Source organism: Prorops nasuta, unplaced genomic scaffold (assembly GCF_024137725.1).
Source record: "Prorops nasuta isolate Cenicafe-Biocafe unplaced genomic scaffold, Cenicafe_Pnas_1.2 PNAS00013, whole genome shotgun sequence".
Classification (NCBI taxonomy): domain Eukaryota; kingdom Metazoa; phylum Arthropoda; class Insecta; order Hymenoptera; family Bethylidae; genus Prorops; species Prorops nasuta.
The window spans coordinates 202,303-229,483 of NW_027116810.1; the positions used below are offsets into that span (position 1 = coordinate 202,303).

The 27,181-nt window shown below is 39.0% G+C and overlaps 3 protein-coding genes across 3 annotated transcripts; 2 read left to right on the forward strand and 1 right to left on the reverse strand.

The window, feature by feature from the left end:
- The first annotated feature begins 12,132 nt into the window (after positions 1–12,132).
- On the forward strand, positions 12,133–17,695 carry LOC136777945 (uncharacterized). Its single transcript, XM_066734517.1, has 4 exons — positions 12,133–12,368; positions 13,449–13,489; positions 13,578–13,811; positions 14,187–17,695. Exons 1-4 carry the CDS (start codon positions 12,133–12,135, stop codon positions 17,693–17,695), a joined length of 4,020 nt encoding a protein of 1,339 aa, XP_066590614.1.
- A 4,443-nt stretch (positions 17,696–22,138) lies between these two features.
- Positions 22,139–23,665, reverse strand: LOC136777946 (jerky protein homolog-like). The gene has a single exon (XM_066734518.1). The coding sequence runs from the start codon at positions 23,663–23,665 to the stop codon at positions 22,139–22,141; it is 1,527 nt and encodes a 508-aa protein (XP_066590615.1).
- Positions 23,666–24,321: 656 nt separating this feature from the next.
- Positions 24,322–25,848, forward strand: LOC136777948 (jerky protein homolog-like). The gene has a single exon (XM_066734520.1). The coding sequence runs from the start codon at positions 24,322–24,324 to the stop codon at positions 25,846–25,848; it is 1,527 nt and encodes a 508-aa protein (XP_066590617.1).
- Positions 25,849–27,181: the final 1,333 nt, after the last annotated feature.

A 27,181-nucleotide genomic window follows, 5' to 3' on the forward strand; every position in this document is an offset into this window, starting at 1 on the left:
TGGCTACAATTATTGCGGACCAGGTACTCGACTTCGAGAACGGTTAGCACGTGGTGATCCTGGTATAAATCCTCTAGACGAAGCCTGTCGTGAACACGATATCGCATATTCAATATATAAGGATCTGCCACCACGTCACCAGGCTGATAAAGTTCTTGCACAGCGTGCACGAAAACGTATCACTGCTAGTGACTCATCTTTACGTGAACGAGCAGCTGCAGCAACAGTCTGGGCATCCATTAATGTAAAACGAAAACTTGGCTTAGGCCTACAAGTGCATGGAAGAAGCATGAAGAAAAGAAAAATTCGTGTACCGAAGAAACGAGGAGGTTTATTGAGGAAAAAGCAATTTACTCAACAAAAAAAACGGGGGGGTTTATTACCTCTGCTCCCACTGTTGAGTGCAGTGGGCGCATTAGCTGGGGGCGCAGCAGGTATAACAAAAGCTGTAAACGATGCGAAAGCATCCAAGAGACAATTGGAAGAGATACAGCGTCACAATCGTGTAATAGAAGGCAGGCGTGGACATGGTTTATACCTAACCCCTTACGGACGAAGGGGAGAGGGTTTGAAAAGGAGGAAAAGAACCTCGCAAAAAAAAAAAAATAAGCAACCTCCCGAAATCTGGAGCTACTAGTAATATTCAATTATTACATGCATGTCAGGATATACCACATTTTCGAGGAGTTTTTATGCGCACATCTCTACCGCAAACCGTACTATGCAATGAGTGTGCAATCGTGAATCTTGATGAAGATAAAGGTTCTGGTACACATTGGGTTGCCTACGTTAAACGTAATAATTACGTAAAGTATTTCGACTCCTTTGGAAATTTGAAACCTCCAATTGAACTTTTAGATTATTTTGGTCCTTCTGCTATAATCTACTACAACCACGATCAATATCAATCGTATGATACAAGCATATGCGGTCAGTTGTGTGTCAAGTTTCTACGTGAACAATGTCTTTAACGGTTACGCTGTCTGACCGCGAGTCCATATTAGAGGCAGATTTTTTCCTACCGATCAATCTTCTGGAGGAGCAATATGAACTTGGTCTCGTAGACTTTCAGAGCTTCAATTCAATCGCTAATGTTGATGAGTCGAACAGTAAGTTTTACTACGATACTGAAGATCTGACTATACCTACAGGTTGTTATGAATTGAGTGCTATAAATGATCTTTTGCGTACATTGATGCATGAGGCGGATAATGAAGATGTCATTATTCTACGTGCTAATAATAATACGTTGAAAAGTGAAATAAAGTGTAAATATCTGATCGATTTTACAAAACCTAATAATATAGGCTCTTTATTGGGTTTTTCGTCAGATCGAATTATTCAGCCGAACACTCTAGCCGAATCAGACCAGCCCGTAAACATTATAAGGGTGAATATTTTACGAATTGAATGTAATATTACTGCTGGTACATATACAAACGGCAAACCTCAACATGTTATACATGAATTTTTTCCAAGCGTGCCACCAGGCTATAAAATCTCGGAAACACCGAAAAACGTCATTTACTTGCCAGTCATTGTGAAAGTAATTGACCGTCTTACTTTGCGCATTCTCGATCAGGAAAACCGTCTAGTAAATTTCGGTGGGGAAGAAATTACAATTCGATTACACATTAGAAAATGCTAATTTACAAGAATACTTATAAATCACCGATACCAGATGAGCCTATCATCAGTCCAACAGTTGCTGCAGGAGCAGATACATTGGGTGGGGATTACGTTAGAAGACCGCTAACAAGAAAAAATATAACCTTTCTTCAATCACTGGGTTTCAAGGTCAGAAATAAAAATGGACCTGTTGGACGTAACCGCACAACCTGTGTACGACAATCGCATTACTAAAATGGAAATACATGCTTACAATCCGTATGCAAATGCATCATTGGGAAATAGTGACGAAATTCGAATTCCAATACAACAGCAAGATTTAATTCTTCTACCATGTGAGAGTTACCTATACATAGAGGGAAAATTAATCGAGGGCACTCGTGCTCAGGGTGCAACAATTCAAGATACAGTGGGACTTGACTGCAATTCCATGGCATTCTTGTTCGATGAAATTCGCTATGAATTGAATGGTATTGAGATTGACCGCAGTAAGAATGTGGGTATTACTAGTTCCATGAAGAATCTCATTTCTCTGACTGGGGAGGAGAGTACGAGTCTACACCATTCAGGATGGTTTCTATCAGATTATAAGCCTACGAAATATTTTAATTTTTGCGTACCACTGAAAATGCTGTTGGGTTTTTGTGAAGACTATAGAAGAGTCATAATAAATGCACGTCATGAGCTCGTTCTCATTCGAGCGCGTAATGATACGAGTTCGATATATTCTTCAACGAAAATCACCGACTCCAAAATTGATGTTCAAAAAGTGCAATGGAGAATTCCTCATATATCATTGAATGAATACACAAAACTTCAATTTCTACGTATTATCGACCAAAACAAAAGCCTCACCATGGCTTTTCGATCCTGGGAACTCTACGAATACCCGCTTCTACCAGAAACACAGAGGCATACGTGGGCTGTAAAAGCTGCAACACAATTGGAGAAGCCTCGATACGTTATTCTAGCATTTAGAACAAATAAGAAGAATACGCAGCATATGAAGGTGCTTGACTTCGATGATAGTTTTGTTCGTGATATTAAAGTCTATCTTAATTCTGAATTTTATCCGTATGATCGACTTGATACTGATACTGAAAAATCACGATTTTCTGTACTATATGATATGTATGTTAAATTTATCCAATCCTATTATGCTGGAGAAAAACCGTCGAAACCAATGCTTGATTACAACAATTTCTTAGAATATGGCCCTCTCTTTGTCATTGATTGTTCGCATCAAAACGAATCTATTAAATCTGGCACAGTTGACGTTAAGATAGAGATCGATTGTTCTAAAAATATTGCAAGTAATACTACTGCGTATTGTTTAATTATACATGATAAAATTGTTGAATATAACCCGCTTACAAGTATTGTTAGAAATGTAAGTTAATCGTTAATAGTTAGTAATGTAAGTTAATCGCTAATAGTTAGAAATGTATGTTAATCGCTAATAGACTATAGTTAAGCTTATCATTATAATGAAGGAAAAAAATAATAAATAAGATATAATAATCATTTATTTGTGTTTAAATTATTCCTTACAAATGTTTTCTAAATTAATCTTTTGAAATTTGACTAACAATTGCAAATGTCATATTATTGTAATTTCCACCATGATACGTGAATGTTAATATTTGATTTGAAGCTGCATCTTGAAAATTCTTGAATTGTTCTGGTTTTTCCAGTAATGCCATCATCCTCGCAGGCAAGAAGAACCATTCCTTCGTAAGCAGCTTTGCTATTATTCTCTCCCCATATTTGGTTTTAATTTTCGATAATTCAGTTATTCGGTATGACCCCCCAATCTCCAAAGTATTCAGTTTTATAAAAGTTTTTGGTTCTACAGTTGCGAGTTCATTAATCTTAGTTAAATCCATTTCTATAATAATAAAATAATATTAAGAATAGAGAATAACGTAAAAAAGAAAAAATAATTCTTACCTTCTAAAGATTATCTACGACAATTACGTGACAATAAAAAAATATTCTATCTGCAACGTGAAACTGGTACTTTGCACTGCTTGAAGCTTCAATACTGCTATTACACCACAATAAAATATTATGACTGCAGCGTTACAGACTTGAACTTTCGACTGCTTCACGCTTCTAATCGAGACTGAATGAAATTTCCTAATTGCTAGCGTGGGTGACTTTGAATAATATCCTAGGAGGGAATAAGATATACACACTTGGAAATTGAGAGTAGGGGAAGCGTTGCAGGCAAACGAAACTTGGGTGGCTTTGAATAATATCGTAGGAAGGGATAAGATATACACGCTTATTGGAAATTGAGAGTGGAGGGACTGTTGCAGGCGAACGACATTTTTGATGGGTTACTCACTCATGATTGTAGATTTCAAAGAGAATTCATTATTTTAAACCTGTTGATACATGTATTCTTTAGATCAAGTAGTTGTTAATTAAAATAAATAAATCCATTTAATTATATACACGTTCCTTATATAAAGTGACATCAGTCTAGAATATAAACTTTTCATTGTTTAAAAGCAAGTCGTGAGATACACGTTCTTCAGATCAAATAACCGTCATCTAAAACAAATATATTTAATTCAAACGTGTCATAACACGTACTAGATGGTGCAGATAGTCACGTTCCTCAGATAAAGTAATGACAGTTTAAAATATAAACTTTTCATTATTTAGGAACGAGTCGTGAAATATACGTCCATTATTACTTGGGTTGGGAATACTAGCATCTTAAGGACATATCCTGAGTGCAGCTTAAAATTTACGAGCGCATCAATTGCTTTTCGACAATCTTACGTCACACTGTGACTCTGTTTAGCACGTGGGATCATTTGTCTGCTCTGCTTGTGAGAAAAGTCTTGAGAAAAAAATAGCTAGAGGCTGAATGATTTGTCTGGTCTGCTTGAGGGAGGAAAAGTCACGAAAAAATAGCTAGAGGCTGGTTTAGAGGGTAAAATATGGTCAGAAAGTATCGAGCGCATCAATGGCTTCTTGACAATCTTACTTCACAACTGTGACTCTGTTTAGCACGTGGGCTCATTTATCTGACCTGTTTGTGAGAAAAGTCTCGAAAAAAAATAGCTAGAGACTGGTTGAGAGGGTAAAATATGGGCAGAAGGTATCGGGTCAGTTTTAGAGAGCCCTGGGAAAGCTCATAGGAGGAACATTGGGTGGTCCCTAGAATTTCACTCCCCATTGTTTCGCAAAAGGAAAAATAATGTCTGTTAACTATGTGACATATAGAGCATGCTTACAGGAAGATGTAATGAATAATCTATTCATTTATAATATGCTTACAGTAATTTTTATTCAATATTCAAAAGATTTAACATATAATACTTTTATTCAATATATATATATATATATATAACTAAAAAGAGTATTAACATATAATATTTTAAAATATCAAGCTATTCTTCTGCCCTTGCTACCTCCATCGTTGTCTCCTCCTCATCCTCCTCCTCCTCCTGCTCCTCCTCCTCTTCCTGCGGAATTATCCCTGCCTCTATCTCAATCATTCTGATACCTCTCATCAACAGTTGTATACAGCGTGTTACTGTAAAAAATCATCAGATTTTAGAAAAATGTATGATGCAATCTCATTCATAATAACTTACTATTTTCATACTCCATTCCATGCGTCTCGATTGTTTCTTCATTTACCGCTTGTGATAAATTTTGCATAATTTCATCTATTATTCTTGTAATTATATGAATTACTGGAGAATTCTGTCTATACGCTAAATTAATAATCACTTGATACTGCATATTTTTTCACTTTATATTTATCGACAGCTTGTATAAGAAAAAAGGAATCTGTACCCAAGGTTCAAAAAAGGTATAATGTGAAATTAAAAGAAGGACCCAAGGAGGAAAATAGTAGGAGGGAATAGAATGGGTATGTGGAGGGAAAAAGACCCTTCAATGGTGTAGAGGTAGGTTGAGAGGGAAGAAAAATGGTTAAATGTGAAATCAAGTTAAATGGCGGGTCCATAGTAGGAAAATAGTGGGAGGGTCTAGGATAAGTATGTGGAGGGAGAAAAGACCCTCCGAGGGCAGGACTAAGAAATCAAAAATGGCAGTCCGTAAGATGCTTAGGACCCCTAGCGGTGTAGCTGCCCCAGTAATTTTCGTGATCGCCACCTAGTGGAGAAAAAAGAAACTTTTTCCTCCACCAACTAAAATACAAAAAAAAAGTTCTCTGGGTAACTGTCAGGATAACTAACCATCCGGGCCCTAGGGTGATGGGAGAGGGGTAACCCTTAGGGAACTAGTGGACCCGTAGGATAACTAACCATCCGGACCCTAGTGACATGGGAGAGGGGGTAAGCCTTAGAGAACTAGTGGACCCGTAGGATAATTAACCATCCGGGCCCTAGGCTGATGGGAGAGGGGTGAGAGACTCTAAGAGAGAAAGAGAGGGTGAGAGGGATCTCTCTCTCTCTCTCTCTCACTCCCCATAGCCAAAGCATTTCCTCCGCACACCCGCACCCTCCTCATCACCCAATAAACCCTAGCTCTTAAGAAGACACTTCCCCCCCGCACACCCGCACCCCCCTCACCACCATGTCACAGGAACCCAAGACACTTCCCCCGCACACCCGCACTCCCCTCACCACCGTGTCACAGGAACCCCCTAGCTACCACTACTGACGCGGTGCGCAAACGCGTGTTCAGCTCGATGTAATCGCGTAGCCAGGTGGACTGCTGAAACTTTAAACCGCGATGTATACGCTTCAGTACCAGTCCATTACGCATACATTGTTGCAGAGCGCGATAATGTATTACGTAACGGGTCTTATCGTTTAAAGTGGCCAGCAGCTTCTCCTGGCTCGCGCCCGGCAGCTTCTCGCGCACCATGCAGAACGGTAGGTCCGCGTGTTTGTCGTGAAGCTCGCGCGGATACTCCAAATCGACCTCCAAAATATAATCCTCGGGATGATCCGTGGGTATAGCGGAGACATCGAGATTGGCAGCGTCCTCCATCCATTGGAATCCATGGGTGGGCAGCGGCTGACACATTGCCCACCCATACAGATTGTTTACGTCGTAATACATGAGATATTTCGACGGTTCCGCCGGATCGTAGTCCCGCACGTACCGATTGTTGGCCCTCTCGTAACGATGGGAGCACTGACTCAAACCACCGCGTATACCGCGCTCCACGAACAGCAACATATCCACGTCCGTGAAAAGCTCCAGCCTGATTCCCGTATGCTTCAACATCGCGTCCCAGGTGAAGCCCGGTAGCGTATAATAATGGGCTGGATCCAACTCATAATTTAGCATGCAACTATCGCGAAAACTTTCGAAAACGTCGGTCAACAATAGGACATCGGTCTTCAGGTACAGGTTACTGTACTCCCCAAGTGTGCGCATCTGGAATTTGGTCCATACCTCTACGGCATGATTGTATGCTTCCTCGCTGATATCGCTGTCGGTCAGTCTGTTGCGAAACGACTGGCGCGGTGGTAAAGCCGTCTTTTCCAATCTAGCTGCGTTATCTATATAGTCGTAAAGAAAAATACCTTTTCTCGTAAGCAAGTTGAACTGCTCGACGCTCAATTCCGAAAATTGTGACCTCAAATTTGTCAGCTGAGATTCCGCCAAGTACGAGCTCAATTTGTCCAGACTGGAGGCCATAAATTTGAACGAATCGATAAATATCAGCCGTATATTATAATTTCGCAAATATTTGGTGAATGAAATGTATTTTTCCTTATGTACAGGCAGCAGATATACCGATCCCTCGTACAAATTAGCGATCGTCTCGAAAATGAAATGTGAATCATAGCCGGAAAAATTGTGGAAAATCACTGGAATTACATGCGAGTCTTTGAAATTTAAATTACAATTATTGTGAGCCGGTCCTCTGTATCTGCCGGTCAGATGATCGTGATCGCGAATTCGTAGTTGATTCGGAAGAAACGGCTTTTTGCATATATGACAATTGGGGTCATTATAGTGACGCGATCGTTCGGTAAGACTAAGATCACGCATGGGTACGATAGTACCCAGTTTCTCGCTCGCGATGCGCGCAATCACTTCGAGCACGCGTACGAACCATTCGATGCAATCGGCACCCCGATGAGCATCGTATCTCGAGAGTGACGCATCGCGAGCACTTTTTAAATAATAGGCTACACTTATAGGTTCATGCTTCTGATAAATATCACTATTGTTCGATTGTTCAACTTTCGATAAAATGCACTCGAGATCCGCGTATACGACGAATGGCACTCGTTCCCCATTTTTGATGTTCTTGAAGGAAACCCAGCGATCCTCTGACTCTCTCGGTAACATAAATCGGAGATTATCGTTGAGCCGCGAGCAATCCTGCTCATGCGACTCCAGCCTCTCCACTGTGCGAAAGTAGTGAAGACATCTAAAAAAAAAAAAAAAAAATAAAACATATGCAGTTATATTTGTGTCATTATTAATACATACCGATCGCATATATAATGTGCAATTTTGTTCTTGGTGAATTGGCTTCGTACCAATCTCGAGAGATTCCTTATGCACATGAAATGTCCTGCTCCCTGTTCATCGTTGACGAGAAGAAGATTAGCATGCCTCGATCTCTTCTTCTTCGTCACCTGAAGAGGTACGATTTTTACGTCGATATTTGGCTCTTCATTCTCCAAGGTAAAGATGTTAACCGACACGTCATTATCCGACTCAAATTTCGGGATCTGTTTTAGCGTAGTCGGAAAGGTTAGGCTACCGACGTCTAAAACCGTCCGAAAATGTGGATAAGAGGACGTGCGCTTTGGATTAGCCGTAGGTTTTGCCGGATAGAGTGCCGCCGTCACGGACCACGCGAAACATGCATTATCACTGGTTTCTAAATTTATCAGAGCTTTCCTACTTGTGATAGCGGATGGCAGATTAATTCTACAACCCGCGTGCAACTGGTTAAAACGATTAATGTTAACTATTAAATAATGAATTTTGTGTAAAGCCCATCCACTATCACGCTCTTGAAATTCACTTAATTTTTGCATAATAACGTCTAAAATGTTTTTCCTATACCAATCACTAAAATTATCAGTCTTATACAATGTAGCATTAGTCGTACTAATGTTTTTATCATCACTATTATCCTTAGAGATGAATTGTCCGTTAAATACACAATTAACCTTAACACTATTTGCACTAACAAATACCTTATCTATACGCGTACGCACTAATACTTCCGCGTCTACTAAAAAATCCTTAGGCTCTATGTAATTACTATTAACTACCATGCCGCTGCATATTCGACTTCGAAACGCCGAATCAAGCTCCTCCCAAGTAAGTCCTTGTACGTAATTGCTACAACCAGCACCTGATTTAATATAATTCAATTCCCTCTGCGCTCGTAGTAACAGACACTTTATACACGCTATTTCGGCGAAATTCTTTTGACGCGTTCCAACGGGCAAAGCTCGATCAGCGTTGCTCAATCGTCGAATATGCTCGCGACATTCCAGTACCCACGTATCGTATTCATTCGCACTATTAATTGTAAAAAATTTTCTTCGCAATTCGGTAGACATTTTATGTTTTTTCTTAAAGAAACGACTCTGTCATACGGTGAACAACAACAACAATAAATTAATAATTGCGAATGCGTCTCTCGCGAAGAGTAACGCTTATATATATATCAAATAGAGAATGGAAGTAGGGGTATCTACACATCTAATTATTTCGTCCGAGATGCATACTGACATTGATATACATTGTTTATTCAGAAGTCTTTTATTCCTTTATATATTGATCATATACAGATTTCATAAAGTAGACATTTTGCAGTGAACATATACCATAATGATTCATACACTTGGGTAACGGTGGTTCGAAATTTTTACTCCATCCAAGACTAAATTTACCCCACTCACACTCCTTCGCATTGTATATATTTTCTAAGTTGCAAATTTTTCTCAACCAATCATATTTCTCCCGTCCTTTCACGAAAATCCAATCCTCTCCCTCGTATGACGTTACATACTTTCTTATTACATCTTTATGCTTGTAATAAGGTGAATGACCGTCGGTCCAATTGAATCCATGTCGATTAAAATAAAGCCAACTTTAAAAAGAAAAAATCATATACACAACATTACATGTAAAAAAATAATACTTACTCATTCTGTTCTCTCTCGAGATCGCTCAACCAAGCTTCTTGAAATGGTGGTGAAAATACATTGTGATACACTTCATTATCACGCAACACCGCAAATTCTTTAACTATAAAACTTTTGTCGGTCAATACAAAACCTTGAAAATCAACGAATGTCGGTGTCATTATCGTCAGTCGCTCGATGCAAGAATGAACGATCTTTTTTGTCGCATTTAAGAAAAATTTTTCCCCCCTCCAACAGGGGAACAAATAACGTATTAAAATTTAATGTTTTTTAAAGGAGGGGATAATTTCTAAGAAATTTTTTTCCCCCATTGTTACCTATAGTTTCTTCACAGTATAATACAATAGGAAAAAAAAATATCTTCTAGAGATTAAGAAAGAAAGGACTTCTTATCAAATGTAACTTTATATTTTAAAGAAACGATAAAATCTTTCTCTCTACGGAGATATTTCTTCGAATGTTTCATTTCAGTTTTTTTCTTCATCGAGAATAGCAAGAGCGCAACAATGCATAGAATAACTCACATAATGGATATAGAAGATTTCTTAGTTTATAAAAAAGAACTTAAATATAAAGATATAGCTATAATTGATTTAAAAAGTAACCAAATTTCTTACGCATCGTTTCGTTTGCGTGACAGTATGAAAAATCTTAGTGAGAAAGACAAAAAAACTGTGTGGTATTTACTCAATATGGTGCATGGTATAAAATATAGTGATACGGGATTCGAGAAATACGAGCAGGAGGATGTGGAAGATTTTATTAGAGGTTGCCTAACGTGCGAGAATCACGTAGTAGCCTACAAGGGAGGGAACATTGAAAAAAATCTATTGAATAGGATGAATGTGGATAATATTAATTTAGAAGTGTATGGTTGTCCTAAGTTTAAGGATTTAATTAAATTATATGATTTTGAAAAAACTCCGTGCAATTTACACGTTCGAGAGAAGAACTTGGACAATGAACGTATCCACTGTCCTTACGAGGAGGTGTCAGTTTTTGCCAAGTGGATAAAAGCAAATATGTGATTCTTTGAAAACTATTTAGAGAAATAAAGAGGAGAACAAAAGTCCTCAATTCTTCATTCAATCTTATACCGTTGTCGGTGCTGCACACAGGAAAAAAAAATGAGCTGCGAAAAGTGTAAATTAATCATGATTCAAGAGGATATTGTTCTTCTTTCACCCACTCTTCCCAGAGAATTGACAGAGGAATACGTCAATCGAATTAACGATTTTTTCAATCGTTACTTCGAAGAGTATGAACGGAAACTGCATCATTATTTGCATAAAAACTGTAAGTATTTATTTTTTACATTTTTTCATAATTATGGTTTGTTTCTTTGTTTTTTTTAAATAAAGTGAAGAAAGACGAAGAGAAACAGGCTGAGGAAAAAGATATTGAGTCAAAGGAGACGAAGAAGGAAGAGAAACAGGCTGAGAAAAAAGATATTGAGTCAAAGGAGACGAAGAAGGAAGAGAAACAGGCTGAGGAACAAGATATTGAGTCAAAGGAGACGAAGAAGGAAGAGGAGGAGGAGGAAAAAGATATTGAGTCAAAGCAGACGAAGAAGGAAGAGGAGAAAAAAGTAGAGGAGGAAGAATGTAAGTTTTTATTTTATCTTTTTTTACCTTTTCATAATTATTACCTGTTTGTATTTTTAAAATAAAATGAGGAAAGACGAAGAGAAAGAGACTAGGGAAGATATTGAGTCAAAGGATATGAAGAAGGAAGAAGAGGAGAAAAAAATGGAGGAGGAGGAGAAAGATATTGAGTCAAAGCAAACGAAGAAGGAAGAGGAGAAAAAAGTAGTGGAGAAGGAGGAGGAAAAAGATATTGCGTCAAAGCAGACTAAGAGGGAAGAAGAAGAAGAGAAACCACCACATTTCTATTTCTTTTACTATTAAATTTTTTATAGAATAGTTTTAAAACTCGTAGATGATACCGCTCCTACTGTTACTGTCACTACCATCAGCTGCTATTTACTTATCAAAAATGATGTTAACATTTTTTCCCAGTATTTATTTATTGTATAAATAAAACCTTCAAAATAAAAAATTATACTTCCTTCTTTTTTTCAACCTTACAAATTAGAATTTGCTTTTAGTGGTACAAATAAAAATATACGAGGATGCTAGTAGGTCTCTATTGACATTCTCTTTGATTGCATTCCACTTCTCGGAAAGGAAGCTAATACGTTTTGATAAAGAGAAGACTAATATGTGTTGATAAATAGGAAAGAAAGGTATCAGATTAACTAAAAAAATACATGCGTAATCGGTAAGTTCATATTTCATTGGAAGATCGTTTTGCATCTGAGCGACTAGTGACGAAAAATCTTGAGATCATTTTAACGCTAGCGACGGTAGTGTAAAGAACAATGTTGTGTGACATACTGAAAAAGCAAGAAAATGATTTGTGGTACTATGTGGAAGTGCTGCAAGACATTGGGGATAACCCAGATTTTGCCGCATTAGTTGACGAACTTGTGGATATAAATAATGAAATGGAGGAACAAATGGAGCAGGAGGAGGAGGAGGAAGAGGAGCAAAAGGATCAAGAAGAGAAAGGAGATGAAGAGGCGGCGGAAACCTACAAATCGCGTGCTGAATTTTTGTAAGTATACTTGCTTTGTTACAAAAAAAAAATATAGCTATTACTATGCGAAAAGTAACAACATGATTTCAATTATGTCTAAGGTGAGAAATATTGGCTACGCAATCGGAGACTTTCGTCACGGGAACACAAGCTGCTCGACGAGGCAAAGTGGACCATTTTGATTTTAGAAGAAGAAAAAAAAAAAAATTGAAGATTGTAAAAAAAAATATTATACGTTCCCTCAATTCCTTTTCATAATAAATTAATTTTAAAATATGTGTTCTCTCTCTCTCCCTTATATCTCTCGCGTAAAGGGCTGGGACGTTTGGGTGGGGAGGATCGAGAGGCTGTCACGTGCTCAATTCAATCCACTGTACCCCGTAATATAAGTATTGCAAATAAAAAAAGAAAAAAATATCGGACGATGCTTCGACTGAGATATTCCAGGGGGATCTACAGCTTGAAAACTGTTCTGAATGTTTTCAAGTGTTTCACATACGTCCCAAACACTTTTCTGTAGGCTCCGCTCTTATTACAGAGCGGATGGTAAATATCTTCGACGATGGATATACAACTACTAAGATTCTATGACCGGGTGGCGAGGGGGTCGGGGTTCCGCGACGTCCCAAACACTTTTCTGTAGGCTCCGCTCTTATTACAGAGCGGATGGTAAATATCTTCGACGATGGATATACAAATGAATATGACGATCGTCAAAGATACTGTAACATAAATAAGGGGGAGCGATCACTGCATCGCTCTCTACGAATGTTCTTTCTCTCTTTCTCTTTCCAATACGAGTCCATTAGGCATACATTGTTGCAGAGCGCGATAATGTATTAAGTAACGCGTCTTATCGTTTAAAGCTTTCTCTCTTTCTCTCTCTCTCTAAGGCGTCCACTGCTTAACGTAAGAGTTGGGGGTACCCATGTGACGTCTCCCCTCTTACATGAAATTCCTATAGTGGATCTGTGGATGGGTACGCTCATTCTAGTTTGTGCATTTCAACCGAAAACGTCTCCAAGATAATTATTATTATTTAAAAATGTACGACGAAATCTACGCACACTTCTACGACTTCATTTGGTATTTAAAAAGGATCAATCCTGATAAAAAGCTTCTCGAGAAAATTAGAGACCGTAAGTTACGACAAATTAAATAATATTTTTTTGCTTATAACAAATTAAATAATATATATATTTATTTTTTTTAATTATCCGCATGCAGTTTTACGAGATAAAATAATCGAAAAGGAGCACACCAAATATTTGCGGGAGGGAATGAAAGAGAGGAATGCTGAATGGGATAAGGAGATTGTAATGGAATTCAATTTCCAAAATGACTTCGATTTTTTTGGCATCCGTTGGATGCAGGAAGGTGTTTGGGGGTCACCCAACCTCCAACACGAAGACCCTGATGATGAGGAAGGGTGGCCCCCTATCAGAAGCGAAGAGTTTATTTGTAACTTTTTTAATATTTAATTTTTATATTTAATTATAACTTTTTTTAAATTACAATGTTTTTTAAATAAAATATAAATTTTAATTAAAAACTCCAACGATCGTTAATTTCAAAACCCCCAAATTTTCTTCCTCTTTCTCTTTCTCTTTCTCTCTTTCTCTCTTTCTCTCTTTCTCTCTCTAAGGCGTACACTGCTTAACGTAAGAGGGGGGGAGGTCACATGTGACCCCACGAGTTTAACACGAGGAGAGGGGGCAATTCCCCTACTTCCCCTACCCCCGCGGGACCCCGACCCCCTCGCCACCCGGTCATAGAATCCTTACAGCTACTCAACTGCTTCTGTTAAAAATCCAATTGATATTTCAATTGGTGCAGATTATTGCCCTCAGCTTTTACTGAATCAAATAATTCATTCATCGAACCGTGCACTGATAGCACAAGATTCGTTATTTGGCTGGGTTGTGTATGGTACACTTGCGTCGCACATGCATACTGCAACAGTAAACGTTCTTCATTGTTGTGACTTCGATAAAACACTGCGAGATTTTTGGGAGATTGAAGAAGTACCTAGCACCTATAGTCTGACACCTGAAGATCAATTATGTGAGGATATTTTCGCGAGCAACGTTACTCAATTACCATCAGGCCGCTATCAGGTTGCATTGCCTTTCAAGACAGAGTTCTCCAAATCGGCACTGGGAGCCTCTCGCAGCATCGCCGAATCAGCTTTAAAGCGAGTTCTCTGTCGTATTAACAAATATCCTGAGCAGTCCGAAAGCTATGCTAAATTCATTAGAGAATACGAGCAGCTAGGACATATGGAGAAGGTCACAATAAACGCGATTGACACAGACTCCTTGGTTTACCTGCCTCATCACGCAGTATTTAAGCTCGAAAATGGAAAACAGAAAATACGTGTCGTATTTAATGCGTCCGCTAAAACTCAGAGTGGTCTATCACTCAACGACGTATTCTTAATAGGGCCAAAACTACAAAAGGATATAACAGCCATTCTTATGAATTGGCGTGATTTTCGTTTTGTTGGTATAACCGATATTATTAAAATGTTCCGCCAAATTCTAATTCGTCCGGAAGACAGAAAATTCCAATCTATAATTTGGAAAGATGATTCTGGTAATACTCAAGCATATCAATTGAACACGGTCACATACGGTACCGGACCTGCACCGTTTTCAGCTTCACGGGTAGTGCAGGAACTCGCAAATCAACATGGTGATGACTTCCCAGACGCGAAGTCCATCTTACTTCAATCAATCTATGTCGATGACATTCTTTTTGGAGCTAACAACCTTGCAGATTTACGCGATATCCAATCTCAATTAGTTCAGTTGTTGGATAAAGGTAAATTTGAGCTCAGTAAATGGGCCTTCAATTCAGCAAGCACAGCTCACCAAGAAATTCCTAATGATTCTAGTAACGATAATCTTAATTTTAATAGCGAAAATTTTAACGAAACTAGCAAAGTGCTGGGCATATCTTGGAATACCAGCTCTGATTCATTTCAGTTTATAATCTCGCCTTCTTCCATCACTAAGTTAACAAAGCGCATGTTACTCTCGGAAAACGCGAAGATTTACGATCCTTTAGGCTGGATCTCACCGTTCACCATTGTGTTAAAGCAAATAATGCAATCCACATGGTTGCTCAAACTTAATTGGGATGACCAGGTTCCCGAGCCTATCCAATCCAAATGGATGTCTTATTACTCGCAAATGTGCGAATTAACAAAAATCAATATCCCGCGCTGGAATGGTCAACTTAGTGCAGCAGATAAATTAGAACTCTATGGGTTCTGTGATGCTTCAAATGTATCCTATAGTGCTGTGGTGTATGCCAAATTCACCAATAGTTATAGTCAAACCTCAGTCAGCCTCGTAATGGCAAAAGCCAAAGTGGCCCCTCTTAAAGCAATTAGCATTGCTCGTCTTGAACTAGTCGCCGCTGCTTATTTGACTAAACTAATGCTTCATATCAAGTCATCACTTAAACGTTCAGTGCATGACATTTTTTGTTTTTCTGATTCACAAATCGTGCTGGCTTGGATTGCACAACATTCGTCCAAATGGAAAGTTTTTGTAGCCAACCGAGTCGAATATATACAGTCAAGTCTACCAGAGGCTCATTGGTCTTATGTCAATACTAAGTCCAATCCTGCAGATCTCAACTCGCGAGGGATTAATCCAAGCCAATTAATACATTGTACGCTTTGGTGGGAAGGACCCTCTATAATTCGGGAAACGTCATCGGAAAATTCTCCTTTAATGTTTGAAACCAACGAGGAAATAAAGACCTCCTCGATATATACAAATCATGTCACACGCGATTTACCGTCATTTCTTCATAACTATTCGTCGTGGACAAAACTAATCCGTGTTGTTAGCTACGTGTTGCGATTTATAGATCGAGCGCGTAGAAAAAATGTTTGTCAACACGCTCACTTGTCAGCTCCCAAGCTACGCACTGCAACACTGCGTGTTGTGAAAATAATTCAAGCTGCTGCTTTCTTAAACGATATATTGACGTTGCAAGGCAAAAAGTCAGTTCCGTCAAGTTCTCGATTACTTTCTCTTGCACCATTTTTAGATGCGCAAGGAATTCTACGAGTAGGTGGGCGTCTGCAACACTCATTTTTGTCAGACAACCAAAAGCATCCCATTATTTTGCCAACTAATTATTTAACCGAGCTGCTCATTCGACATATACATATCACGACCTTGCACGGTGGCCTACAGCTTACGTTAACAGTATTGCGGCAAAAGTATTGGGTGATCAATGCACGAAACGCTGCGAAAAGCATAATACATAGGTGTGTCACTTGCGTTCGTCAGCGTGCCAAGCTAGGAACACAATTCATGGGATCTTTGCCTACTGCTCGAGTAAACCGTAGCCATCCGTTTGAACATACTGGCATTGATTACGCCGGGCCCTTCCTTGTAAAACTGCATCAAAGCCGAAACTCGAAATCAGTTAAGTGTTATATAGCTGTTTTTGTATGCATGGCTACTCGTGCCATCCATCTTGAGCTTGTCTCCAAATATGATACGGATGCATTTTTGGCGGCTCTAGCTCGTTTTACTTCACGTCGTGGTAAACCCGCGGTGATTTACTCTGATAACGGGTTAAATTTTCAAGGAGCAAATAAGGAATTGAAACTTGCATTCCAAGGCTCTCTGAAACATGTGCAATCTATAGATTTTGAACCTATACGCGAAATAGAATGGAAATTTATTCCCGTGGCCACTCCTCATTGGGATGGACTGTGGGAGAGCGGGGTACGAAGCGTAAAACATCATCTAAAGCGTGTTCTTGGGACTTTTCTTCCTACGTTCGAGGAAATGACCACACTAATTTGTCGTATTGAAGCCTGTCTAAACTCCAGACCTCTTTCTCGCTTACGCGATGACATTGAAAGTTTAGAATGTCTAACGCCAGGGCATTTCTTGGTTGGTCGCTCTTTACTCGCTCCACCCGAAATGTCCGTTCTAGATTTAAAGGAATCTACTCTAAATCGATGGCAGAAAATCACTCGGATTACCGAGCTTTTTTGGCAAAAATGGTCGGGCGAATATCTGCAATCATTACAATCTCGTCCAAAATGGCAAATAAAAAATAACGATTTTCGTGAGGGTGACATCGTTATAATTAAGACTCCAAACGCTCCACCTTGCAAATGGAACTTAGGCCGAATTATTCGTTTAATAATCGGTTCAGACTCAGTAGCAAGAGTAGCTGTGGTTCAAACAGCGAATAAACAGATTCAACGCAGCCTAACCCAGCTGTGTAGGATCCCGGCAAAAATACAAATATTGACAAACAATCCCAACGGCTTCCGATCTGCCGACTCGTACATCTCATCACCTTGACGCTTTACTTATTAAATCAGTACTCCTTAATCATGGCTAGTGACAAGGTGCCTAATTTAGTCGGCAACGTCGAAATTTTCTTAAGTGAAGTTTGGGGCGAAGAAGCCAACGCGTCCGATGTACTGGACCTTTCCTTCAGTGACTTGAGTCTTTCGGACGATGCTCCTTGTGTTGATTCTCTGCTTGAACTTCCGGATTTGCTTGTGTCGACGAAGGAAGAAGAGGACTCCAGGATGCAGGTCATTTTGGATCCGCCTTGTCCACCTGAACCAGAATCAGCTGACGTGGTCATGGAACCCATAGCGGGACCTTCTCGTACACCAGCACCAGCAATTGATTTAGCTGTTTTATACGCGAGCAGTTGGGAGAATGGAATCCTGTATGATTCTACCGCAAAGGAGCTGGAGCGTACAGCAAAATACGTTACCGTCTTGGCGTTCGGGCTCACACACCGTATACCATTGCATGCGGTCTTGAAATATCGGCAGTGGAAGTCTTGGGATCCTCAAGGAAAATTGCTCTTGCGTTGGACTCCAGCGTTAGAGCTGAAAACTGCCAAACTCATCATTAAGAAATGAGTTAGTCTGCGACCATTGGTGGACATTCGGAGCTTCGCTCAAAGGTTTTTTTTTTCTTTTTCTTTTCCACCATGGCCTTTATTTACGGTGTTTCACCATTCCAAATTTTAGAACATAAGTTTAGTTTATTTCCAACATCTGCGAGATTCATCTGAATTGACGCAGGAACGTCAATGCGGGGGAGGATTTGTTGGAGATCGGAGTGTAGGTACGAGCGGTCTGGGACTCTCAGGCCGTCTCGCTCCCGCTCACACTCTGTCTCTCTTGATCCTACCTCCAACAGAGGCCGATAGGTGGCCTACGGCGTAGAACTCTCTCTCGCTGTTATTATTTGGGTCTATTGTACATATCAATACCCAAGAGTTCCGTGATAAGCGCGGCTCAATTTAAACGGTCTAGACTCTAGACTCTGTCTTTTCTGCCATTCTTCTCAGCAGCTTAGCCAGTCCTCCCTTCCTGCGACGCCCTAAGTCTCTTAGTACGCATTTCTGCTCCATCGTCGATTTCTTGGGCTCCAAGAAATCATCTTCCTTTCTCTCTATCTTCGTTGCCTGGGAGTCTCAGGTACGGGGAATCCTGTCCGGGGACATGGGGACCACAGGGTTGGGATTTCGTAGTTGTAACTTTGGGTGAATTATCAATTTGCGGCTCAGCCTCCTTTGGAGCACTTTTCATTCTTTTGTATTTTTTTCAAATCAAATAAACTGATTTTACCAGATTTCCTGGGCGTTGTTTTTGTCACCCTGGAGCCTTCCTTCCTAGACCTCCTTGCGGATATCACCCAATCAACTTTCAAACAGAAGTAATTCGTCAAAAATATCGCGCACTCAAATCAGTCAGAGTAATGATGGCAGACAGTTTAAATGAAACTTTTAAATCAATAGTTGAACCATTAAAGAAGCTCACCGAAAATAATCAAGCAATTTCGTTGCACCGAAACATGAGATGAAAATGAAACCTATAAAGAGATCTGCCTCACACGAAGAATCTTTCATAATTCCGATTAAATGAAACAAGTCTTATCCCACATCGGCTCCACAGCGGAAAGATTTCATAGGCAGCTCTAGAATTAACGTTCAAGGTCATTCATCGGATGATGAGCAGGAATATTCACAGTCGCACGAAACACAGTACCTTTCTCTGGAAGATGAAGAGGAGGAGGAGAAGGTGAAGAAGAATAATGAATATAGCATGCAAGATTTAGCGAAAGAAATAGAATTACCTGTGCATACATCCATCAAGGGTGTAAAAGATGCTAATCGAACTACAATAAAATCTGGTTCAATGCATCCAAATATATAGAGTTGTTGACGAATAATGCTAAGGATAAAATTGACAGTTATTTTGGAGTTAAGTTAGATAAAGTGACGAATAAAATGTGGCTTGCGAAATGTGCTTTTAATGTTGATGATTACAGTAATTTTATTATTTTCGATAAGGAGTATTATCCTGGCACGAAAGGTCTATTTGAATTGATCTTCATGAAAGAACCTGAAGACTATACTAAAGATGATTTAGATACATATAAAAGTATTCTTTCTCAAGCTAATGTGCACAGAGCAGATAACATTAGTACAGGTAAGCTTCGTGGGAATAAGGGCCAAAAATGGAAGAAAATAATTAGTGAATTATTTCCATCGAAGACAAAACTTGTACAAGGCAAGGGATATATGCGTGTTAATAATAATCCAGTGAGCTATGTACATTGGAACGATCCAAACGAACTGGTCGAGCGATTAAAACTTGTAATTGCATCATCTGCTGCTGGTCATACGAATCACCATAATGAGATACAGTCAATAATTGAGGAGCTCCATGAAGAAGGTATCATCTTATAAAAGAGATTGCAGTTTCAAAATTTTCTCAGCTCAAAGTGCTACTTCACTATGACAATAAATAAATTAGGAGCTGGTTTCAATACTGGTAAAGTAAGAAATTATTTCCACAAAATTGATGATGATACGTTAAAGTTTGATAAACATAAGAATGCATTTAATGCCAAGAAGAAAATAATTTCAAACTTGGGATCTGATGTTACGGATGAGACAAGTGCGGTGAATATGGCTCCTCTGTTACGTAATTCGATGACTGTACGTGATAGCTTAATGAGGGAATTGTTTGAATACAATGAAAAACTAACTCACTATTACCTAAAATGTAACCACCTTGAGGAAAATGTTACAACTTTGTTGAAAAGAACTGATGAAGTTGATGAAATTAATGAAAACATTGATGATATAAGTGAAAGAATTAATCAATTGAATGATAAAGTTGATTATATTGATAATAAATTGGTTCGAAAAGTTGAAGCATTACGGAAAGACGTGTATGCTAGATTAAAAATTGTTGCAGATTATTTCTCTAAAGAGCTCCAAAAAGAGGAAATCACGACTGCCATTGAGAAGAAAAGACAAGATGATTGGAATTATGCTCTGAAGAAACTTATACTACCGCCAGTGGATTGATGAGCTAGTGTAAACATAACACGTAGTGGAGTAGTAATGGGAAGTGAGGAGAAGAAAGAATTGATAGAACAGTTGCATGTGCCTGCCAGACGGAATTTTTTACGTAGACGGGTAATAATATGAGGCTTCGATGACCTCTGGCAAGCAGACCTGGTAGACATGAGAAACTATGCAGACGGAGGCTACCACTACATTCTCACAGTTATTGATGCATTGTCGAAATATGGCTGGGCAATAGCCTTGAAAACCAATTCAGGCAAGGAAGTGACAGCTGCATTGCTGAAAATCCTGGAGAGTGGGAGATGTCCGAAAAATCTACAGTCCGACGATGGTAAGGAATTTTATAATAGTGATTTCCAATCGCTTATGAAAAACCATGGAATAAATCATAGTAGTATACCTATGTCACCGCATCGGGTGTAGGCATTTTTGAACAAACTTTTTCCCTAGATGTAGTGAGGGTAAATTTCAGAACGTACTTTTTCCCCTAGATGTTAGTGACGCCGCCTGGCGGTGAGTATAGTAAATTTTTTTGTAGGTGGCGGCGGCTGGCGGCGAGTCTAGTAAATTTTTGTTGGTGGCGGCGCCTGGCGGCGAGTATAGTAAGTTTTGTAGGCGCGTGGCGGCGCGGTTGTCGTGCGCGAGGGCCCCAGCCCCCGCTGCAGCTCGGGCTGTGAGAGGGTGGTATATTGAAAAGTATATATGAAAAAGTTGGATATTTGGGGGGGGGGGCGTCGGTATTGCCGGGAGCGAGGTAGAGTTTTTTTTCCTGCCTCTGTTACTCTAAAAGATACTAATGACACATGTGTGTGCGTGAGAGCGTGCGCACATTATCGGTTATCACCGCTGATACGTGGTTTAAGGTTGCAAGTACAGAACTCCCTCGTTGTATTTCCAAAAAGTTCCCTCGATGTATTTCCACTAACTATTCCCACCATTTTTTTTTTCTCAGCTCGCTCGAAGCTCAAGTGGCGGCCGTCACCGAGCCGTCACTAATCCGCGGACAATAGACGACGCAAGAAAAAAATAATACCCCGTATGAAAAGTTAAAACTTTTTCAAATGGAATTTGTTAAATTTATAATTATTACTATCATTTTATTTATAATTTTATAAGTTTACTGATACCACACACGGCATAAATCGGATAACTTTTAGTTCGAATATCATAAAAATATATAATAATTTATGATCAATGTTAAAATTCAGTATTTAAATATTTAATTTTACTATTACTTGTTTAGAATTATATTACTATTTCTCCGCAAACAATTTTAACTATTTTTCCCAATAAAAATTAGTTACTGCTTCTAATTTAATTATCTATATTTTCTTAATTCTAGTATTTTTTAAGGAGAGGGTTTTGACACAATGAATTAAACGAAATAAATGAAACTCAGTTTATTGACCTAATTCATAATATTCTTTCAAAACATTTACATGAGGCTTTACAAAGCCAGGTTGTCTTTCAGACCACAATTTTAATATATTAAAAGATCTATCTACTTCGTCTTCGTCCATTTCTAGAATAGCATCTTCTTCATTCCTGGTATCCATCCTTGAAGTATCTTGATCTTCGCACTCCATTATTTCCAAATCTTCAATTTGTTGCTCACTTTCCTCGCACGTGGACATACATTCATTGACCTGTTCATATGAAATATCTTCCTGGCAGATTTGTTGAATCGTTTCTGCAATTTGAATGGAATTATTATCTTCATTTGCCGGTATAGCTTCCAATTCTCCAGGTCGATTTTTCCCCAATAGTTTTCTCCAGGATTTGCATATGTTTTCTCTTGTAAGGCAGTCCCATGATTCCTTCACCAAATCGATGCAGTCTTTGATATCGAAATCCATGTAAAACTGAGACACACCAACAGGATGCTTCAAAATTGTTCTGAGCATTCGATGCCTATAACACCGCTTAAATTTTTCAATGATGCCTTGGTCCATTGGTTGCAGGATGGATGTTGTATTAGGCGGTAGAAAGATGACTTCTATGCTGCTGTCTTCAATGTTCATGATTTCAGGAACTTTATGAGCTGGGCAGTTATCGACCAGTAAAATGATCTTTCCACAAAGACCTTGCTCCAATTGATATTGCTTGGCATAGCTCTTAAAATCATTTTCTATCCAATCCAAGAAGATTCTTCCGTCCACCCAAGCGTTCTTCTGTGCTTTGTATGTGACTGGCAAACGATCTCTGCAGTGTTTTAATGCCCTTGGCCTTTCAAATTTGTGGACAAACAACGGTGGCAATTTGCATCCACCAGTTGCATTTGCAAAAAAGCCCACAGTGACTCGATCCTTCTTCATTTTACGGCCAAAAATCTTCCTTCCTTCTTCGGCACGAATCAGTGTTTTCTGTGGAAGGTTTTTCCACATAAATCCCGTTTCATCCATGTTGTAGATATTCTCCAAATCAATATCTTCTTCTTCTAAACGTTCTTGAAAACTCCTTGAAAATTCCTTGGCAGCTTCTGTATCGGCATCTAAGCTTTCTCCATGTAGTTTCACCAATCGTATGTTTTGGCGATTTTTAAACCGCCATACCCATCCTTTGGAAGCGTTGAATGACGATGGACCTCCAATTTCTTCGTTTATCTCTTTTGCTTTTTCTTGCAAAAGGAGATCACTAACTCGATCTCCCATTGCTCGTCGCTCCAAAAACCAGGTTGACAATCGTTCTTCCATTTGATGCAGCATAGGTTGACGATGTCTTCTTAAATTTGGATTTGATGATTGGATCTCCATATGTTGACGGATCTCTTTTTCCTTGGTCCGAATGTTTCGAATTGTTCTCGTTGATACTTTGTGCTCTTCTGCCAATTGAGCGACGGATATATTTTGTTCCAATTTCTTCAGGATCTCCAGTCGTTGCTGCATAGTACATATCGTTTTTGTACTTTTTTTTAACTCGTTCGACATTCTTGATTACGATAAAGAATGTTTTAAGTTCTTAAAAGAACTTATAGTGTGAGTAATTTTAGGATACCTCAAACTTAATCTTGTGTAGCGCTTAAAAGTGCTGATTCCAGTGGATATGATGAAAACTCCAAATTGTATCTTCCTTATTGCAGAGAGACGTCTATACTTGACGTTATAATGTAATAACCATCGAAACTTCGAATGAACAAATTTGCTGAATCCTCTGATATTTATACGAAAACAAGTTTTGTGCTATAAAACAATCACAGCATTTTAGAAGTTCTATTGGCCCAACTCGCCAGCGCGTGATGCGAGCAACAAAAATGTAAGCAAACTCGAGCGCAGTATTAAAAGCAGGCGAGCTAGGCCAATAGAACTTCTAAAATGCTGTGATTGGTTTATAGCACAAAACTTGTTTTCGTATAAATATCAGAGGATTCAGCAAATTTGTTCATTCGAAGTTTCGATGGTTATTACATTATAACGTCAAGTATAGACGTCTCTCTGCAATAAGGAAGATACAATTTGGAGTTTTCATCATATCCACTGGAATCAGCACTTTTAAGCGCTACACAAGATTAAGTTTGAGGTTTCCTAAAATTACTCACACTATAAGTTCTTTTAAGAACTTAAAACATTCTTTATCGTAATCAAGAATGTCGAACGAGTTAAAAAAAAGTACAAAAACGATATGTACTATGCAGCAACGACTGGAGATCCTGAAGAAATTGGAACAAAATATATCCGTCGCTCAATTGGCAGAAGAGCACAAAGTATCAACGAGAACAATTCGAAACATTCGGACCAAGGAAAAAGAGATCCGTCAACATATGGAGATCCAATCATCAAATCCAAATTTAAGAAGACATCGTCAACCTATGCTGCATCAAATGGAAGAACGATTGTCAACCTGGTTTTTGGAGCGACGAGCAATGGGAGATCGAGTTAGTGATCTCCTTTTGCAAGAAAAAGCAAAAGAGATAAACGAAGAAATTGGAGGTCCATCGTCATTCAACGCTTCCAAAGGATGGGTATGGCGGTTTAAAAATCGCCAAAACATACGATTGGTGAAACTACATGGAGAAAGCTTAGATGCCGATACAGAAGCTGCCAAGGAATTTTCAAGGAGTTTTCAAGAACGTTTAGAAGAAGAAGATATTGATTTGGAGAATATCTACAACATGGATGAAACGGGATTTATGTGGAAAAACCTTCCACAGAAAACACTGATTCGTGCCGAAGAAGGAAGGAAGATTTTTGGCCGTAAAATGAAGAAGGATCGAGTCACTGTGGGCTTTTTTGCAAATGCAACTGGTGGATGCAAATTGCCACCGTTGTTTGTCCACAAATTTGAAAGGCCAAGGGCATTAAAACACTGCAGAGATCGTTTGCCAGTCACATACAAAGCACAGAAGAACGCTTGGGTGGACGGAAGAATCTTCTTGGATTGGATAGAAAATGATTTTAAGAGCTATGCCAAGCAATATCAATTGGAGCAAGGTCTTTGTGGAAAGATCATTTTACTGGTCGATAACTGCCCAGCTCATAAAGTTCCTGAAATCATGAACATTGAAGACAGCAGCATAGAAGTCATCTTTCTACCGCCTAATACAACATCCATCCTGCAACCAATGGACCAAGGCATCATTGAAAAATTTAAGCGGTGTTATAGGCATCGAATGCTCAGAACAATTTTGAAGCATCCTGTTGGTGTGTCTCAGTTTTACATGGATTTCGATATCAAAGACTGCATCGATTTGGTGAAGGAATCATGGGACTGCCTTACAAGAGAAAACATATGCAAATCCTGGAGAAAACTATTGGGGAAAAATCGACCTGGAGAATTGGAAGCTATACCGGCAAATGAAGATAATAATTCCATTCAAATTGCAGAAACGATTCAACAAATCTGCCAGGAAGATATTTCATATGAACAGGTCAATGAATGTATGTCCACGTGCGAGGAAAGTGAGCAACAAATTGAAGATTTGGAAATAATGGAGTGCGAAGATCAAGATACTTCAAGGATGGATACCAGGAATGAAGAAGATGCTATTCTAGAAATGGACGAAGACGAAGTAGATAGATCTTTTAATATATTAAAATTGTGGTCTGAAAGACAACCTGACTTTGTAAAGCCTCATGTAAATGTTTTGAAAGAATATTATGAATTAGGTCAATAAACTGAGTTTCATTTATTTCGTTTAATTCATTGTGTCAAAACCCTCTCCTTAAAAAATACTAGAATTAAGAAAATATAGATAATTAAATTAGAAGCAGTAACTAATTTTTATTGGGAAAAATAGTTAAAATAGTTTGCGGAGAAATAGTAATATAATACTAAATAAGTAATAGTAAAATTAAATATTTAAATACTGAATTTTAACATTGATCATAAATTATTATATATTTTTATGATATTCGAACTAAAAGTTATCCGATTTATGCCGTGTGTGGTATCAGTAAACTTATAAAATTATAAATAAAATGATAGTAATAATTATAATTTTAACAAATTCCATTTGAAAAAGTTTTAACTTTTCATACGGCGTATTATTTTTTTCTTGCGTCGTCTGTTGTCCGCGGATTAGTGACGGCTCGGTGACGGCCGCCACTTGAGCTTCGAGCGAGCTGAGAAAAAAAACGCGTCCTGCCCTCGATGTATTTCCATCGCCGGTCCCGAAAGGTGGAAATACAACGAGGGAGTTCTGTATGATTTTCCGCTTTCTTTCTCTATCTTGATTGTGGTTTTCAGAGAGAGGGAGAGAGATGTATAAAGGTTAACCATTTCCATCCTTGAAAAGTTTAAAACAGGATACGCGTGCGTGTAATCATTTGGTGCAATCTAATGATAATTAATTTCTCTCTCTATTGCGCGTAGATTTTTCATCCGGTCTATTGGTTTTTATTTAAAAATAAAATGATTATGATAAGGGAGTTAACCACTCATCCTCGGGAAAAGATAAATATTGTCCTTCAAAACACGTGTAACTCCTTTTATCCTTGAAAAGTTTAAAAGAGGATACGCGTGCGTATAATCATTTGGTGCAATCTAATGATAATTAATTTTCTCTTTCTATTGCGCGTAGAAGTAGTGGTAGCTAGGGGGTTCCTGTGACACGGTGGTGAGGGGAGTGCGGGTGTGCGGGGGGAAGTGTCTTGGGTTTTCCTGTGACACGGTGGTGAGGGGAGTGCGGGTGTGCGGGGGGAAGTGTCTTGGGTTTTCCTGTGACACGGTGGTGAGGGGAGTGCGGGTGTGCGGGGGAAGTGTCTTGGGTTCCTGTGACATGGTGGTGAGGGGGGTGCGGGTGTGCGGGGGGAAGTGTCTTCTTAAGAGCTAGGGTTTATTGGGTGATGAGGAGGGTGCGGGTGTGCGGAGGAAATGCTTTGGCTATGGGGAGTGAGAGAGAGAGAGAGAGAGAGATCCCTCTCACCCTCTCTTTCTCTCTTAGAGTCTCTCACCCCTCTCCCATCAGCCTAGGGCCCGGATGGTTAATTATCCTACGGGTCCACTAG